Raw genomic sequence first — 16,317 nt, forward strand, 5'->3', positions numbered from 1 at the left:
ACAGGGTCTTTGAATGCATCTCGTCGACGCTCCCATGAACTCAACGCGCTGTGAGCCCTGCATTAGATTCACTCGCTCTCATGTGCCGGAGATCGAAAAAACATTTGACAACATGTTTTTAAAAGTTATTTCAGGGGAAATACAGAATATTTAACTATTTGCTTGATAAATGCGTGATTATAAAATGATTTCTGCAACTTTCTGCTGACTTCTAAAGGTCAAGAGCGGGCGCACTTTTCCTTGTTCAGGGCGATACCGACTATTATGATGGTAAATTTCAAGTCATTCCGAGATACTTTTTGTTTTCGTGAAGAAAGTCAGCTCACTGTCAAAGTGCATCAGGGTAAATGGATCATTTCCTGATTTTCAAAAATTCATTAAAATTATTCCTTAAGAGATTTGCAAATATTTTCAACGGATCCTTGTTCAGGGCGATGCTGACTATTATGATGGTAAATTTCAAGTCATTCTGAGATACTTTTTTCGGAAACACAGAAAAGGTCTTTGTTAGGGTAAGAAAAGGTCCTCGGCAGGTAATAAATACAAGAACACACACCCACAGTCTCTGTGGAAATGAAGAAGATCGCGCAGAAGTGATGAAACAAACAGGGTCTTTGAATGCATCTCGTCGACGCTCCCATTAGCTCAACGCGCTGTGAGCCCTGCATTAGATTCACTCGCTCTCATGTGCCGGAGATCGAAAAAACATTTGACAACACGTTTTTAAAAGTTATTTCAGGGGAAATACAGAATATTTAACAAGTTCTTAACACGACTTCTGTCCTTGATAAACAAAATTATTTCTGCAAAAAAAAAGTGCTGACTTCTAAAGGTCAAGAGTGGGTGCTCTTTAAAGCTGTGCACTAACAAACCGTGACATGTGCAGCCAAAGGGCTCACCTCACATCTTCCTCCTCATTTATATTACATTACATAAACTCTTTTTTTACATAATTCCACTGACACAGAGCGAGCCGTGTGTGTGCGTGCAGCGCCTAAATCTAAAGTTCAGCAGACAGAGACCTTAAAACACAGGAGGGTAAAACACACAGCTGATGTATCTGAAAGCACCAGGACCCTCGGCTGTGTTCTGAGCGTAATGGTCCTCAGAATGTTCAGCTCTGTGAGTCATGATGTCATGATGTGCTCGGGTCAGACCTGAGAATCTGCTACTCTGGAAACAAGCATGTGCGATCACACACGGCGATTATGCATGAATTGCCCACAAGTTCACATCTGAGCAGCTTCAACACTCAACACGATCATTATTATTATCACCGCACTATAACCTTCCACAGCACACAGAGTCACGGGCGACACACGCTGTAAATCCTTGCTGTCGTCCACAGCGCCGTCGCATCCACAAGGTCATGCGTGGACTCGCCTCTCCAGAGAAATGCGATCCATCGCCACGAGACGAGCGCTGATGTCGAAGCCCGACGCGCGGCTGCTCGTTCTTCACATCTGCCGCCGCCATCTGTGTGGATGTCATGTGACTTCCTCTCTGTCTCTGTGCGTGAATTTGTCACTCGTCGTCATCTCACCACAAACTCTCAGTGCATCTGTTGCAACTGCACGTCGCTGTTAGCGTCGTCGTGCGCGAAGGCGACGGAAAGAGATTCACACAACGCAGCTGCACGCAGACTTTGTGAATTTGACAACAAAAACTAGGACAGGACTGCACACAGTCATGATCGGGTCCTCGCCGCACGCAGAGCAGAAATTTCACGTAGTTCTGTTGACGTTAAAGCTTTCAAAAAGTGGAATTTTAAACTAGTTTTCCTGCAATTTTAACGTCAACTTTGTCGGAGCGCTGAGGCCACGACTTTTGACGTATAGAAAATCCTTTGACAGATTTTAATCAATAATTTGTCTAGAACATATATGGACCGAGTTAGAGCTGAAACGATTAATCTATGAATCGATTATTAATCGATTACTAAATTAATCGCCAACTATTTTGATAATCGATTAATCGGTTTGAAGCTTTTTTCATGATTAAAACAAGATTTCTGATTGTTTTACCTTCTTAAATGTGAATATTTTCTCAGTCTTTGCTCCACATAAACAAAGAAATCATTAAAACTGAATCATTTTGGTTTGTGGACAAAACAAGACGTTCAAGAACATCGTCATTTCCAGTTTTGACAAACACTGATCCATGTTTTTTTAAACATTTTCTGCCATTTTATGGACCAAACGATTCATCGATTAATCAAGAAAATAATCGACAGATTAATTGATTACAAAAATAATCGTTAGTTGCAGCTCTAAACCGAGTTTCACAAGGCTAGCTCAAAGGTGCTAGGACAAGTTTGTTCAAATGCGTAGACAAGATTTTTTGTGATTTTTCCAAAATGGCTGACTTCTGGGTGGGCGGAGCTAAAGGAAGTACATTGGAAATTTGTTTGGAACCATGAGAGCAACAATTGTACCAAAACAACTATGTGTGACTTAGACACGATATAAATAATCCTAAATTTAGCATTTAGCATAATTTTGGCCACTTTCGTCAAATATTCCCCAAAAATTCCTCAAGAAACTTTGGAGTTGAAGCCTGACAAACTCAGGAAATTTCGTCCCGATCTGACAGCTTTTTTCTGACCATGACCTGACTTCTGGGGGCGCTATAGAGCCCTGGGGCTACGAACCGGTTCGTGTCCTATGCCACTATTGCATTTTTCACTGACCTAACCTCCGGGCTATATCTCAAGAGTTTTTATGCACATTTACCCCCTAAAAAATGAGTGAAATAATGATCTCAACAGGAACAATAGGTTCTAATAATAAGTGTAAATGTGATTGGTGACCATCAGTGTATACAGAGCTGTTGGAGGAAACTGAGGAAACAGGAGATAAGACACAGTAAATGTGATCAATTTCAGTTTGTTCTAACCAGGATTCGATGTCGTTCTTGCTGCTCGGCAACATTGATGTGACAGTGTGACAAGATTTTCAGTTGTCAATTTCAAATTGATTTCATAACAACTCTCGCTTCCGTCTGTTAAGACGATGTCGTAGCGTCTCAGGACTCGTAAGCTTCCTGTTGACGAGTGAGATGAATTTGCCACGTGTTGCTCATTTTCTCTTCCATTGCATTGGTTTCCAAATATTTGCAAATAAGTGGCACTCGACATCAGACACATCTGAGTCTCTGTGCAGATATTAAATCATGCAAATATACAGGTTTTGCTCTGTTTTTGAGGATGGTGTTGGGAGGAAATTTAACAGATGAAAACAAACCAATACATTTAATCCTGAATGTTTCTGCACACTTTCATTAAAAATCCATCCGGTCTCTGTTGAAATATCACACCCTGACCACAGAATGTGCCTCAAGAGAAGATTCAGGAGTTCATTAAAGTAAAACAATATCTCCACGAGGCAAAGACAGAGTCCGTGAATCTAAAAAGTGGAACGACCAAAAGACTGAGCAGTAATGTTGTTGCTATAGGCAGGACCATAAAGCCAGGAAAATACTCCATAAATGAGCAGACTTTTCACAATAACACTGTAATTCATGGTTTCACTGATCAACAACATGAAAAACCATGAAAATGAATGTTGCTGTCGCCTCATAATAATCCTGCAGATAATATCCAGTCGTGGCAGAATCAGAGACACCTGCTCTGATCTCCCATGATGCACTCTGCCTCTTCCTGACCGTCTCTTCTCGTCATAGTTCTTCTTTCTGCTCGTTCCTTTCTCCAGACGCCTCTCAAACATCTCAGATATCTGTTCACCTCAGCCTGTCGATCAGCTTCACCTCAGCCTGTCGATCAGCTTCTCTCCATCGATCGCTCACTTGATCGATGTCCACTCATGGACCAGCGACGACAAAGACTTGTACAGTGGGCGACGACACAATGAGCCGTCACTGACTCTGCAGTCTGTTCTGATGCTGTTTAAACTCCTGCTCTGTTTGATTAAACGACCTCATTCTGATTCCCTGTCTGTGCTGCAGGTCACACACAGTAAAGTGGCTTCACTTATTCAGTGGAAACCACTGTATCAGCCCAGTCCAAACACCTGCAGAGGTTAATATAAGACTCTGGATGTGAGAGTGAATGGTAATTCATCTCCAGGGCGACTCTGCCTTTTTACCCTCGCTGTGTCAGCAGCTCTGGGAGGATAAAGTGGTAGATGATGATGATATTGCATGAAACATATCTCATATTCAACCCTTTTCTTTAATTTAGTATTGAGGAAAGTCTGAATGTTTATATATGAGGAAAGCAGGCGACTATTTTGTTAATTTCCAGCAGGTGCAGTTGAGGTCCTGCAGTATTGATATGATTTAAAATTGAGATTAAAAACCTCTTTTTCATTTCTGTATTTCTGGCTCTGAGAACTTTGAAGTAAAGCACACGAATGGCTCCACATTGAAGTCAAATCGAGAAAGGAAGAATCAAGAAAAGAGGCAGACGAGCTGCCTCAGCCTCAGCCTCAAGGACAAGAGACTGCACAACACAACACAACACAACACAACACAACACAACACAGCAGAGTCACTGCTGTGTTGTGTCGTGAGCCTGCCACAAGTATTTATCGATATACAGATTGTGTATTTTAAAATAGTCTTTTGTAATTTGGGATCACGGCTCGTTGTAAAGTGGCACTGACAGCTCAGTCATTAGCTGATGTGAGGGAAGAGATGCAAATGATGCTGATGCTGAAGCTGTGAGCGTTCACTTAGAACAGGGGTGTCCAAACTTGTTCTAACGAGGGCCAAATTTGATAATGTAAAGATTTCCGGGGGCCAATGGTCCCTTTAACACTTTTTTTAACAGTAAAATGTTCACACAAAAGCACTGTTTTATAATCATTTTATTGTCCTTGGTCCCCAATTATCATCTTAGATTTGGAGAAGTAACCAATTCTAAGCCATGCAGGAGTGAACAAATGAAACAATTCTGCATTTCTTTCACATCTGAAGTCAGATATCATAATAATAACATAATAAGATAACGTGTGATTGAGGCCGATTTTCTGCAGCGGGCCGTACAAAATCTGACCGAGGGCCGTGATTGGCCCCCGGGCCGGACTTTGGACATGCCTGACTCAGAACTAAGGCCTAGCTTTAACACGACAACGATCTGAACGCAAACCTCAAAAGTGGTCGTTGCGTTCCCACTTTTTATTCCACGTTTACACGAGCGTCTTTGGGTGTAAATCTGCACGCACACGGTGACGCTAAAGTATGTGAAATGTGATGTAGTATGCATGCCAGGTGGCTAGGTGGCGCTGTGAAGCACTGCCGTACAACAACAGCAGGAGCGTTGAAACTTCCTTCTTCTTCTCTCTCGTAGCGCGAAGTAGCAGCTAAAGGCGACTTGAATGTGCGACTGATGGATTTCAACCCTTTAGACGGGAACGCCACTGTGGAGCCTTTTTAACATTTACACTCTGGAGGGTGGTGACATTTTTTTGTGTTGTGTTTTTAAGCCACAAAAACACCGTCGCCGTCTAAACCAAAGGCATGTTTTCATGAACGTCTCCGTCTCTATCACCTGTTTCTCTACAGTCGCCTGAGCAGCTCACAGGGCTTTGGTTGCTTAGTAACGACCTTGGTTGAAAGCGTCGCCGCTTCCAAACATTTCCACATGCTTTGGTTCATGTTTAGACCCTAATGTGTACTGAATACACGCTGGGCTGTTAAACACAAGTGTATTTGTGGCAGAAGTACCACGAAAAAACTACTGCTCATAAACATCTACTCATGAGAGTTTCTCACTATCACTGACATTCTGGTGGTTAAACTGCGATAAATGGAGCGTGGAACACCGTTAGAACACAGTTAGAACACAGTTAGAACACAGTTAGAACACAGGCTGCGTTTTTCTCACCAAAATGACCCAAATCCACTTTTCTACAGTTTCATATAAGATTCTGCTTCTTCTTCTTCTTCTGTTAATCCTCACCAACGCCCACTTCCTGTAAGTCTGTGATATCTTAAGACTGTGTTTATCTCATTCACACAGCTTTGTCCTCACTGTCATTTAACCACTCACTCACTCTCCCACACCAAAGTCCACACAGGAGCTGAAGGATTTCACCTAACGTATTTGAAATGACTGACGCTGTGATGTGTAAAAATGTGCTGCTTTTCTCTCTGACCCTTGGTGCAGGAGCGTGAGTGGTTCACAAAGTCCGTGTTTCCTTGCGGCCTCAGACTCCGACACCTCGCTCGCTGACGCTGACGCTGACGCTGCATCGGCGTCTTACATAACGGCGCTTTAATCTCTCGCTTAATTAGGAAAAACCCGTCCTGAAGAAAAGAGAGGATGAGTCTCCGGTTGCTTTTTAATTTATAAAGACTAATTAGCACGTAGCTTCCTCTCTTCTTTAGTGAACTTTTTTTTTTTTCCTCTTGAACTTAACGAAGGATTCCTGCGACGGCTCCCCATCACTGACCTCCTCTCTCTGCTGCAACTGACATCAATTAACGCCAAGATATAATCCTGACTGGGATAATGTAACACTGTACCAGTCTCTCATGGATTAAGGAGCTTTGGCCGTGTACGGACTAACCTTTCTACCTTTCTACACTAACAAGCAGCAGCAGCACAGCTGTGGCAGGTGCTGTATGTGTAAATGTAAGAGTAAAGTCAGGTCAGCGAGCGCTTTGGTCCTCAGGGATCAGCTAATAATCCTCTGTTCACTGTGTGTGTGTGTGTGTGTGTTTGTGTGTGTGTGTGTGTGTGTGTGTGTGTGTGTGTGTGTGACCTGTAACACCTCCCATTCTAATGGATTTCTATCTGTCCTGTGAGACATCAGAGCGATCAATATCCTCCATAATGAGGCAGCTTTGATTCCATCACTGACAGATTTGCACCGATGACGCGTCTTTGCTAACATGACAACTGCTGATGATGATGCTGCTACGGAACCAAACATATACATTAAAACACCCCCAAAACTCTACTAATGACTGTAGTACCAATGCCAGGACTGTTGGTGGTGCTGCAACAAAAATACACCAAAAAAGTATCCAACGTGAGACAGAATGAAGAAATCCATGTATTAACTAAAGGTCATATAAATGAGAACTAAGGTGACAGAGATGAAATAAATAAATAAATAAAGAATACAGTAAATAACTGCTGGATGTTGTTAGCGGCGTCCAAGGTAATAATAATATAAATGAAACTAGAAAAGCACTCGGAGAGCGCAGACCTCCGCCAAGGCAGCTCGGCTCCTACAAAATACATCCTGTCTGCACGTCTGGGTCAGAAAGCGAGTGTTGTAAGCAGTGCTGTCAAACGCCAACGGCTTTTAACGGCGTCAACGCGCGACGCGTTTCCATGACGACTGATCGGAAAAAGACGCGCGTGACGTTGAGTCTCTAAAGTAACGCTAACCTTTAAAAACAGAGGCACACATACGCAGTACACAGGTACGCTAAGGTTATTTGTTAGCGCTGCTCTTTTCCTTTAACAAACAGACCGCTCCAGTTCCACTGTAGGCTAACGCTAACGACGCTAAAATGAGCTAATGCAGCTAACGGAGCTAACTGCTAAACGGTGTCTGGACTTTTTCCAGTCGGCCGTCATGGAAACGTGTCGCGCGTTAACCTATTGCACAGCACTAGTTGTTACCAGTGATAGCGTCGAAGGATCGCGGCCAAAATTTAATCACTTGTTCCTGATTCCATTGCAGACGTTTCCTGAAAGTTTCATCTAAATCCGTGCGTGACTTTTCGAGTTATGTTGCTAACTCACAGACGGACAAACGAGGTCAACAAACAAACTTGGACTTTAAGGATCAGTGACGGCGTTGAACTCACCGAGGAAGCGGAACGTCCTGCGCACCAGTGGGTTGAGGTAGCAACAGTCCCCGATGGCCACCGTCTTCTCTGAGCGGTCAAACTCTTTGGACGTGTACTGGACCAGGAACAGAACCGTCTCTGTGATCGTGATCTGACAGAAACACAGAAGAATAACGAGCTCAGTGTTGTTGTTGTTCCTCACTCTCTAACTGACCATTATCTGTCGCTCCACTCCTGGTTTTCACTGTCTCCTCGTTGCTAACGACGTGCACCTGTGAATCAGCTCTGATCACCTGCAGCATAAAGACCTTGGTTTTCCACCCACACATTCACATTCACATCAGCAGCTCAGCCTTCGTTTTGTCCCTGAGTTTCTGGTTTTTCTGAGATAAAAGTGGCTGAAATGTGTTGTTTTTGTCTCTTTGTGTTTCTGTGGCAGAACGTTCAGTTTTCTTCATCTGAGCGAGGTTCTCTGCACTGACTGAGTATCATCGTGTCATCAGAATAACATCAATCTGTTTTTTTGGACCTACACTCTTAGAAATAAGGGTTCCAAAATGGTCCTTCTACAAGGGCTGAGGTTCTACCTGGAACTATTTGCTGCACTTCTAGGCTGTTTATATAGAACAGATGTTTTAGTTTGAGTCTTTTTGTCTGTTTTAAATCTGTGTGGGCACATTTTCCTTTTGCAGCCTGTAGATTCAGCCCCTGCATGACTTTTTAATATATTCTCATATTATATTCTCGTATCCTGGCGTCAGAACGGTCCCAGAGGACTAAGTCTTATATAAAGTCTGTGGAGTTGAGCCAGGTACGACTGGGCATCGATATCAGACGCGAGTTTCTCTCAGACTGTGAGGGAAGATCTGCTTCCTCTAAAATATCACAAAGTAAAGACTGTTTTATTCATTATTTCATCACTAAAGTCAACAATTATGTCTGTAGTTTGATCAGAATCAGCTCTTTAGAACGTCTTCATGACATGTTCTTCTCACATGTTCCTGGAAGAGCTCAGTGGAGGCTCAGCAGTACACTCTTAGAAATAAGGGTTCCAAAAGGGTTCTTCCCTGTGTTTTTAAAACCCCTTTCCTGGATGAAGGTTTTTAAAAGGGTTCTTGGTGGAACCCTTTTTGGCTCCAGGTAGAACCTTTTTTATAAACTCCTCTGAGGGCAAGCCGAAGAACCTCATATGGTTCTACTTAGCACTTTTATTTCTAAGAGTGTAAGAAGAAAACCAAGTACAGCCAAAAGGGTTCCACCAAGAACCCTTTATTCAGGAAGGGGTTTTAAAGGGTTCTCTGGATCAAAATGGTTCTTACTGGAACCATTAGTGTTACCAAGAACCCTTGAAAAACCCTTTCTTCAGGAAATAGTTTTTCCAGAAGCAAATGGTTCCAGGTAGAACCTCAACCCTCGCAGAAGAACCCTTTTGGAACCCTTATTTCTAAGCGTGTATTATCCGAAATAAAAGCTACAACTAACTGAATGTTAAGCATGTAATACAGATCATAAATAGATATTTTTTTATTATTATAAGCATATTTTCAGTATATTTTTGCTCTCACTAAAAAAACAACCTGTGTTTAAATATCTGATCTTTTATATTTGTACCATTAATTAACCATTTGAACATCTTGAATTTCGCTGAATTTGCTGAAACAGTCGTGTTTATATATTAGCTGCATCATACGTCCATATATTACGTCCATATATTACCCTCGGTTTGAAACTCTGTGTGTTTAATCTTTCATTTACAGATTTGCACCAGCAGCAGCAGCAGAGACCTCCTGACCCTGGTCTTCAGCTCTGTTCAGCTGACTGAACGCTCAGGTGGATCAGGACGTGTCAGAGAATATAGATCAGTGTGGCCAAGCATCCGTGTGACTGTGTGTGTGTGTGTGTGTGTGTGTGTGTGTGTGTGTGTGTGTGTGTGTGTGTGTGTGTGTGTGTGTGTGTGTGTTCTTGTACTTGCTGCATACTGAGGACCAGTGAGGGTTTTAAACCAACAAAGTGAGGTAATTTTTACGGAGTGAGGACATTATGGCCGGTCCTCATTTTGTTTTAATTGAAATCACTTCCTTAGGCTGCTATAACATGCTATACTAAATTTGTCAAAAATTTTAATTTTGGACGACTTTTTCTCAAATTTTGGACCATAATTTTTTTTTCAAATTTTGGACCAAATTGTTTTTTTCAAATTTTGGACCAAATTTTTTTATTCAAATTTTGGACCAATTTTTTTTTTTCAAATTTTGCACCAAATTTTTTTATTATTATTTTGGACCAAATTTTTTTTTTTCTAATTTTGGACCAAATTTTTTTTTAAATGTTGGACCAAAAATTTTGGGTACATTTTTTTTTTTCAAATTTTGGACTACATAGTATAGAATTACATTTTTGACAAATTTTGGACCAAAAATGTTGTGTCAAATTCTTTTTTAAATTTTGGTCGACGTTTTTTTGTAAATGTTGGACCAAAAATTTAAAAAATACAATAAAATCGAAAAAGTTTTCCAGCCCTTTTTGCTCTGGGGCTCCACCTGCAGACATTTTATGGTACTGCAACCAGTAGTTCTTTGTAGATGTCATTCATGAAGTAGATATTTGTAATTGTGTTGATTTATAAAGTGGAAATGCTGGTCCTCAGTATGCAGCAAGTACAAGAATGTGTGTGTGTGTGTGTGTGTGTGTGTGTGTGTGTGTGTGTGTGTGTGTGTGTGTGTGTGTGTGTGTGTGTGTGTGTATGTGTGTGTGTGTGCGTGTGTGCACTGAGGCCTGGAGCTGAAAACCCTCACAGTCGTCACACATTCAGTCAGCGCCACATTGATTTATTCATGTTCCCCCGGTGAGGAGCAGAGAAGTGAAATCACTTGAAAAGTTGAACATCACCAGTTTTCCTGTGACACTGAGTGACATCAGCAAAGAAATCAACAGAGAAACAGCAGAAAAAGTTTCTATTCGAAAGTCAGATGATGGTATTATGATAAAAAAACATGGATCTGTAACAGACAGAGTTAGTCGAGCAGCTCCTGTGTTTCTGTGAGTTAAAATGCTGATTTACATTTCATTTTGTGTTGTTTGTTGTTTTGTTTCTCAATAAAGGCCACAGTATACTTCTGTGTAAAGTGATCTACGTAGGTTACAGAGAACCCTCTACGTCACCGGAGAGTCTGTCAGAGCCTCTGCGTCGTCTCCGGCTTCACAAAATATCCGCCGCTGTCTCCGTCAACGGACAACGGAGTCAGCGAGGGCTGTGATTGGTCCTCAGGACACAATAAAAACTATAAATACGTCATATCTTAATACACACAGCACATGTTTAGACTCTAAGGGCCAATTCCAATCCCTATCGCTTGTCCGCACCGGCCGACTATTGACAAAAGATGGTCAAATAAAAATAAATGTTAGGCAACAATGACGTCAGTAATCCATAATATGGGCCTAAACTAAGATCATTTTTATATCTCTATTAACAAAGAAAATACTTCATTTGTATCGTACTCGTTTCGCTGCTTTCGGCGCCATCTTTGTTACGTGAAAACACGCAATGCATTCTGGGTAGCCCTTGCTCCCAAGGGTGGTCTCGGAAAAATCTCAATATTGAGGGCGATACAGCCCTTAAACTTGGCCTCAACTTAATTTTTCTGAGAATCAGGACAGAACTTTGACTAGAGGGAGAACATTTTTGAGATTGAGGATTAAGCAAGGAATTGGAATTCACCCTAAATGGATAATTTCTCGCCTCAAATGATCTTAAAACTGCGTTCAGGACACGGAAAAATATTTATTCCAGGTGAGAAACAGCAGCTGTTTCAATGTTATTCAGCTGCAACAACAACAACAACAACAGTCTTTCTCTCTCGGACGCCATTGCTCACTGTAGCCAAAAGCACAACAACCTTGCGTAGCGACCCCTACTGATCGGGCGGGAAATTGCAGCGCGTATCCGGCACCACAACGCAGAAGTATGAAGGCTGGAGGGGTCTCCGTGGTAGCTAAACTATAATTTTCTCCATGTATCCAAGCTGGCAGCCATGTTTTATCATCTATTTAAAGGTCAATTAATTAAAAGAGAAGAAGAAAAAGAGACCTAAATAATGACAAACTGTCACAAATACATGATATAAACTACACTTCAATGGACTTAAGGCATTAATGTGTGATTGCAGATCTGTGCCAGAGGTCAAAGGGATTAGAGGTCGATCCTTCATCTTAATCTGCTTCTTATTGTCACCACATCCAAACAAATGTATATATTCACTCATGCACTCACGACATACACATACGTAGTATGAATCATATATTTAGTGACGTGGTTATTCCTGCACGCTCTCCAGATTAGAGAGAGTTCAGTGGTGAACGGTGAACACAGAACAGAGCAGACGATCAGTGGCTGTCAAAGGTTTCTCTGGTGTAATCACAGTGTTTGTAAGAGGATTATCACAGTTAATCCCTGCTTTAGATGCTCAGTACGTTATCATGAGGTTTTGTCTGTGCAACGACAACTGTGCACTGTCCTCGGAGAGAGACACGACCATATATGTATACAGATATACATATATATATGTATATATGTACTCTGCAGGGTAATCTGTACTTTCTTATCTCATCTTATTCAACCGCCTGAAAACAGCATGAAAACAGTTCAGGTTTTTCGTTAGTTTCAGTTTAAGTTAACCTCTTCTTCACGTGTCAGTGTCACACGCAGCGACAAAAGCGTCATAAAACCATGTCTAACTTTAACAAACACAGATGTGTTCACCAAACACAGTTAAAACACCATGATCATTACAGAGCATCATTAGATTCGTTCTGATTAGAGAGAGGCGAATGTCCTCACAAATGCGTCACATGCATTTATGTCCTTTTGACTCGCTAATGAAGTGATTCACACGCATTTGGAGACCGGGGTCTGATTTTACCAGTTTAGAGGTTTAAAACGAGCTGTCAATCACCCTAATTGACCAAGGTAAACTAGAGTTATGTCGCTGCGTAACTGAAGACGCTGCAGAGTCACAGAGTTGTTATCACGCACCACACAGGGAGCATCTATTTACAGACAGTTATCATCCTTTTTTCTTTTTTTTTTTTTTTTTAAACAAGTTCTTTTTAGACCTGTATTGACATATAAATAAAATTAAATGGGTTTTTAATAACTTGGTACCTAAGAAATCTCAAATGGCACAGATGGTGCCAAACTGAGCCAAAAGTGAGGACGCCCAGACATCTCTTTACTAAAACCTCTGTAATTTCACTCTGCTTCACTTCAGCAGCATCAGACTTTGCACAGCTCATGTCCACATGTTGTTACATGACCTCCATGTGTTTTTAAGTTCCTACTGCAGATTTTAAAGGTGATATTTGCTTTAAAATGCAATATTTTTTAGGCGAGAGAAAAAAATCCTTCAGTTATGCTGTGTTCCATGTACATTTACTCTGACACAGTGGCATCTACAGTGAAACTTACACCTCTGGTGGAATCTCACAAGTGTTATCTTTATTTTGATACCAAGATAATTCACATAGAGCTTGTAACTGCAGAGATTTACTCTATTTAGTTTGGGCATGTCATTTGAAGGAAGGAGGTCTCTCTTCCTTCACTTTTGAAGCGACATGAAGCGACACGATCTCTGAGAACTGAGGCAGAAAACAACAGTGAACTAACGGTTTCCAAAGGTCGGTTTGACACCGTCACGCAAATAAAACCGTTTATTTTCTAATGACGATGATTCACGTAGAGTTCCTCTGAGCGTAACAACGTCTGTTTATTTCTATTTTTATGTCTGTAGGCGGGTGAAAAAGGGAAAATGTCAAAGGACATGTCAGAGCTCCTCGTGTCACTGACTTTGCGTTTGACTTTGTTCACGCGTCTTTTATGTTCGTCGTGTTCTAGAGTTCTACAAACACACTCGGTGTTTGGTGTTCAGTTACCTGGCAACAGGTGACAGCAACGGGAGGAGATAAAAATACTTGTTAGATACCTTTTCCATAAAAAGAACACCAGTAAACACTGCGGTATATATAGTACACAGATTGTATACAGCAGTGACGCAGTGTAACATAGTACTTTATATATTATACAGAATGGTTCTTTCCGTTGAGCATTAATGTGAATTAACCTGTCCTTAGAACAGCTGTTATATTATATTATATTATATTATTATGACAAACGTTGTGTTGTGTGCTACATTAACAGCAGCCTGACATCAGCTAATGCTCACCTTGCACTTTAAAGTTTAAACGTTATTCCAGTAAAAGACTTTATGAGAAGTGAATGACTGAAGCTGGATGACACAGCACAACACAACTGACTCAGCACTGGAGATATTATATATATATATATATATATATACAGTATAATGTAAAGTGCTGAGTCAGCTGCAGCCTAACCTGCAGAGAAAGGCCTGGTCACACAGATGTTCGTCCTAGTACGAGTTGTATTTACTCAGTTAATTTATGTAATATTTGGTCAAATACTCAATGAATTACTGCGATTACTAATAATCATGACTTGGAATCTTTATGGAGACACAAGCATGGTTTGAACACTGACAGGTCAGTGATGATTATCATCAGTGATGATTGAACAGGTGAACAGCAGAGCGACTGTGTGACCCACACCTGACCCTGAGTTAAAGCCATGACTGAGCATCAGATCTGAAGGTCAGACTGTGTCAGGAAACACACACTCTGTGATCACAGGAGCAGCCATTTTTTATTAGGCTTTAATCTCCTGCAGGAACAAATTCTTCTCCTGGAAGAGGAAAGTGATGAGTGTGACGCCAGAGAAACAGCATCAGAGCAGAGAGCAGAGCTGTGGACCAACACACAACACTGAGTAATAAAAGGTTTAGTTAGTGTTCGGATGTTAAAGGTCACATAGAGTGGTCCTGTTGCACATATATGTTAGTTATGGAGGTCTACTTACATACATTAACTTGTTTTTATGCTCAAAAACCTCCTAGTTGCTGTAAACAAGCCGATAGAAATCTGTCTTTTCTGACGCTGTTCCTCAGCCGCGATATTTCAGACTCAACTCTCTCACCCAGAAGACAGAGTCTTGTGATTGGCATAAGAATCCAGGTCTCACAGGTGTGTGACTCTGTTGTCGTTTACTCTGGCCTGATCCTCTTTCTGTGAGTCCTGTTGCTTTTCCAGTGTGGTCTCTGAGGACGTCCTGATGTAAACACAGAGTCTATGGAGAAGATCTGAGCTGCTCTGAGAATCCACTGCAGGGTTTTCCTCTCCTTCAGTGTGTTGTTTCCATCCCTCTGCTGAGGATGTTCTGAATCTCCACAGGTTCATCATCATCATCATCATCATCATCACCTCGTTCTTCATTCCCTTTATGGTCGTGTGTCCTTGACAGATTTATAGATGTAACTTCATTCCTTTTCTTGACCAACATTCATAAACGTAGAGAGAGTAAAGTGTTGGACTGAGACAGAAGTTCTGAGGACGTCCAACATCCACTGATGCTGAGTTCTGATGACACTCTGTTCTCTACGATCACTACCTCAGGTTTATCAGTAAGTGGCTTTACACCACAACGCTCCCGCGTGAAACCGACAAAATATTTGATAAGATGTGTCTTTCGTTTAGACGGCGACGGCGTTTTTGGGGCTTAAAAACGCAACAAAAATGAAGCCACGCTCAAGAGTGGAAATCTTAAAAACGCTGGCAGTGCTTCACAGCGCCACCTAGCCACCTGGCATGCATACTACATCACATTTCACACACTTTAGCGTCACCGTGTGCGTGCATATTTCCACCCAAAGACGCTCGTCTAAACGCGGAATAAAAAGTGGGAACGTAACGCCACTTTTGCAGTTTGTGTTCCGATCGTTGTCTTGTTAAAGCTAGGCTTAAAAATCCAGTGTGAAATTTGACTCTATCATATCTTTGTTTGCCTACGTAGCTTAATCTGCTTTCTTCAATCTAGTTTTTGCCGTTTACTTCTGCAATAATCACTTCTTGAAACTCAAATATTATCATGGAGGACGCTGCTGAAAGTCTGCACACTGAGTCTGTTTAGTTTTCTATTTCCGTGTGTGTGTGTGTGTGTGTGTGTGTGTGTGTGTGTGTGTGTGTGTGTGTGTGTGTGTGTGTGTGTGTGTGTGTGTGTGTGTGTGTGTGTGTGTGTGTGCACGTTAACTCGTGACAAATGCAGCTCATTACTTCTGCGGCTGAATAACGACTAAAGTGATGTTAATACTCTGTTAGTCATCGATTACACTTTCTAGTTTCATGCCACGCTGGTTATTAATGAGACGCTGAATCCACTCATAATGTTTCTCTTTTTTTTTGTTTTTTAGACGAACCAGGAGAAATCTTTACTCACCGTCGTCATGGAAACCACACGATCCGTCATTTATAAAAGGACTGACTAAAGAATTTGGAGCATAAACAGACTCCATTAACACTAACGACACTGAGAATGGGTGAAAATCCACGACTTTAAGAACGTTCTTGTGCGACTGGAGCCTCAGTTTAATCTAAAGTTACTTGAATTTGTAATAAAAGTTAAGAGCTTTTGCCCATATTTCCAGA

The 16,317-nt window shown here is 41.4% G+C and overlaps 1 protein-coding gene across 1 annotated transcript in view; it reads right to left on the reverse strand.

The window, feature by feature from the left end:
* The window catches only part of plppr5b (phospholipid phosphatase related 5b), a gene marked incomplete at both ends in the record, with an annotated part of 83,431 nt that overhangs the window by 47,598 nt on the left and 19,516 nt on the right, over positions 1–16,317 (reverse strand). The window contains one exon of the mRNA XM_083901356.1: positions 7,786–7,918. Coding sequence (XP_083757482.1) covers positions 7,786–7,918 — 133 coding nt within the window. The remainder of the gene's footprint in view (positions 1–7,785; positions 7,919–16,317) is intronic.

Source organism: Microchirus variegatus (assembly GCF_963457635.1).
Source record: "Microchirus variegatus genome assembly, chromosome: 15".
Lineage (NCBI taxonomy): Eukaryota > Metazoa > Chordata > Actinopteri > Pleuronectiformes > Soleidae > Microchirus > Microchirus variegatus.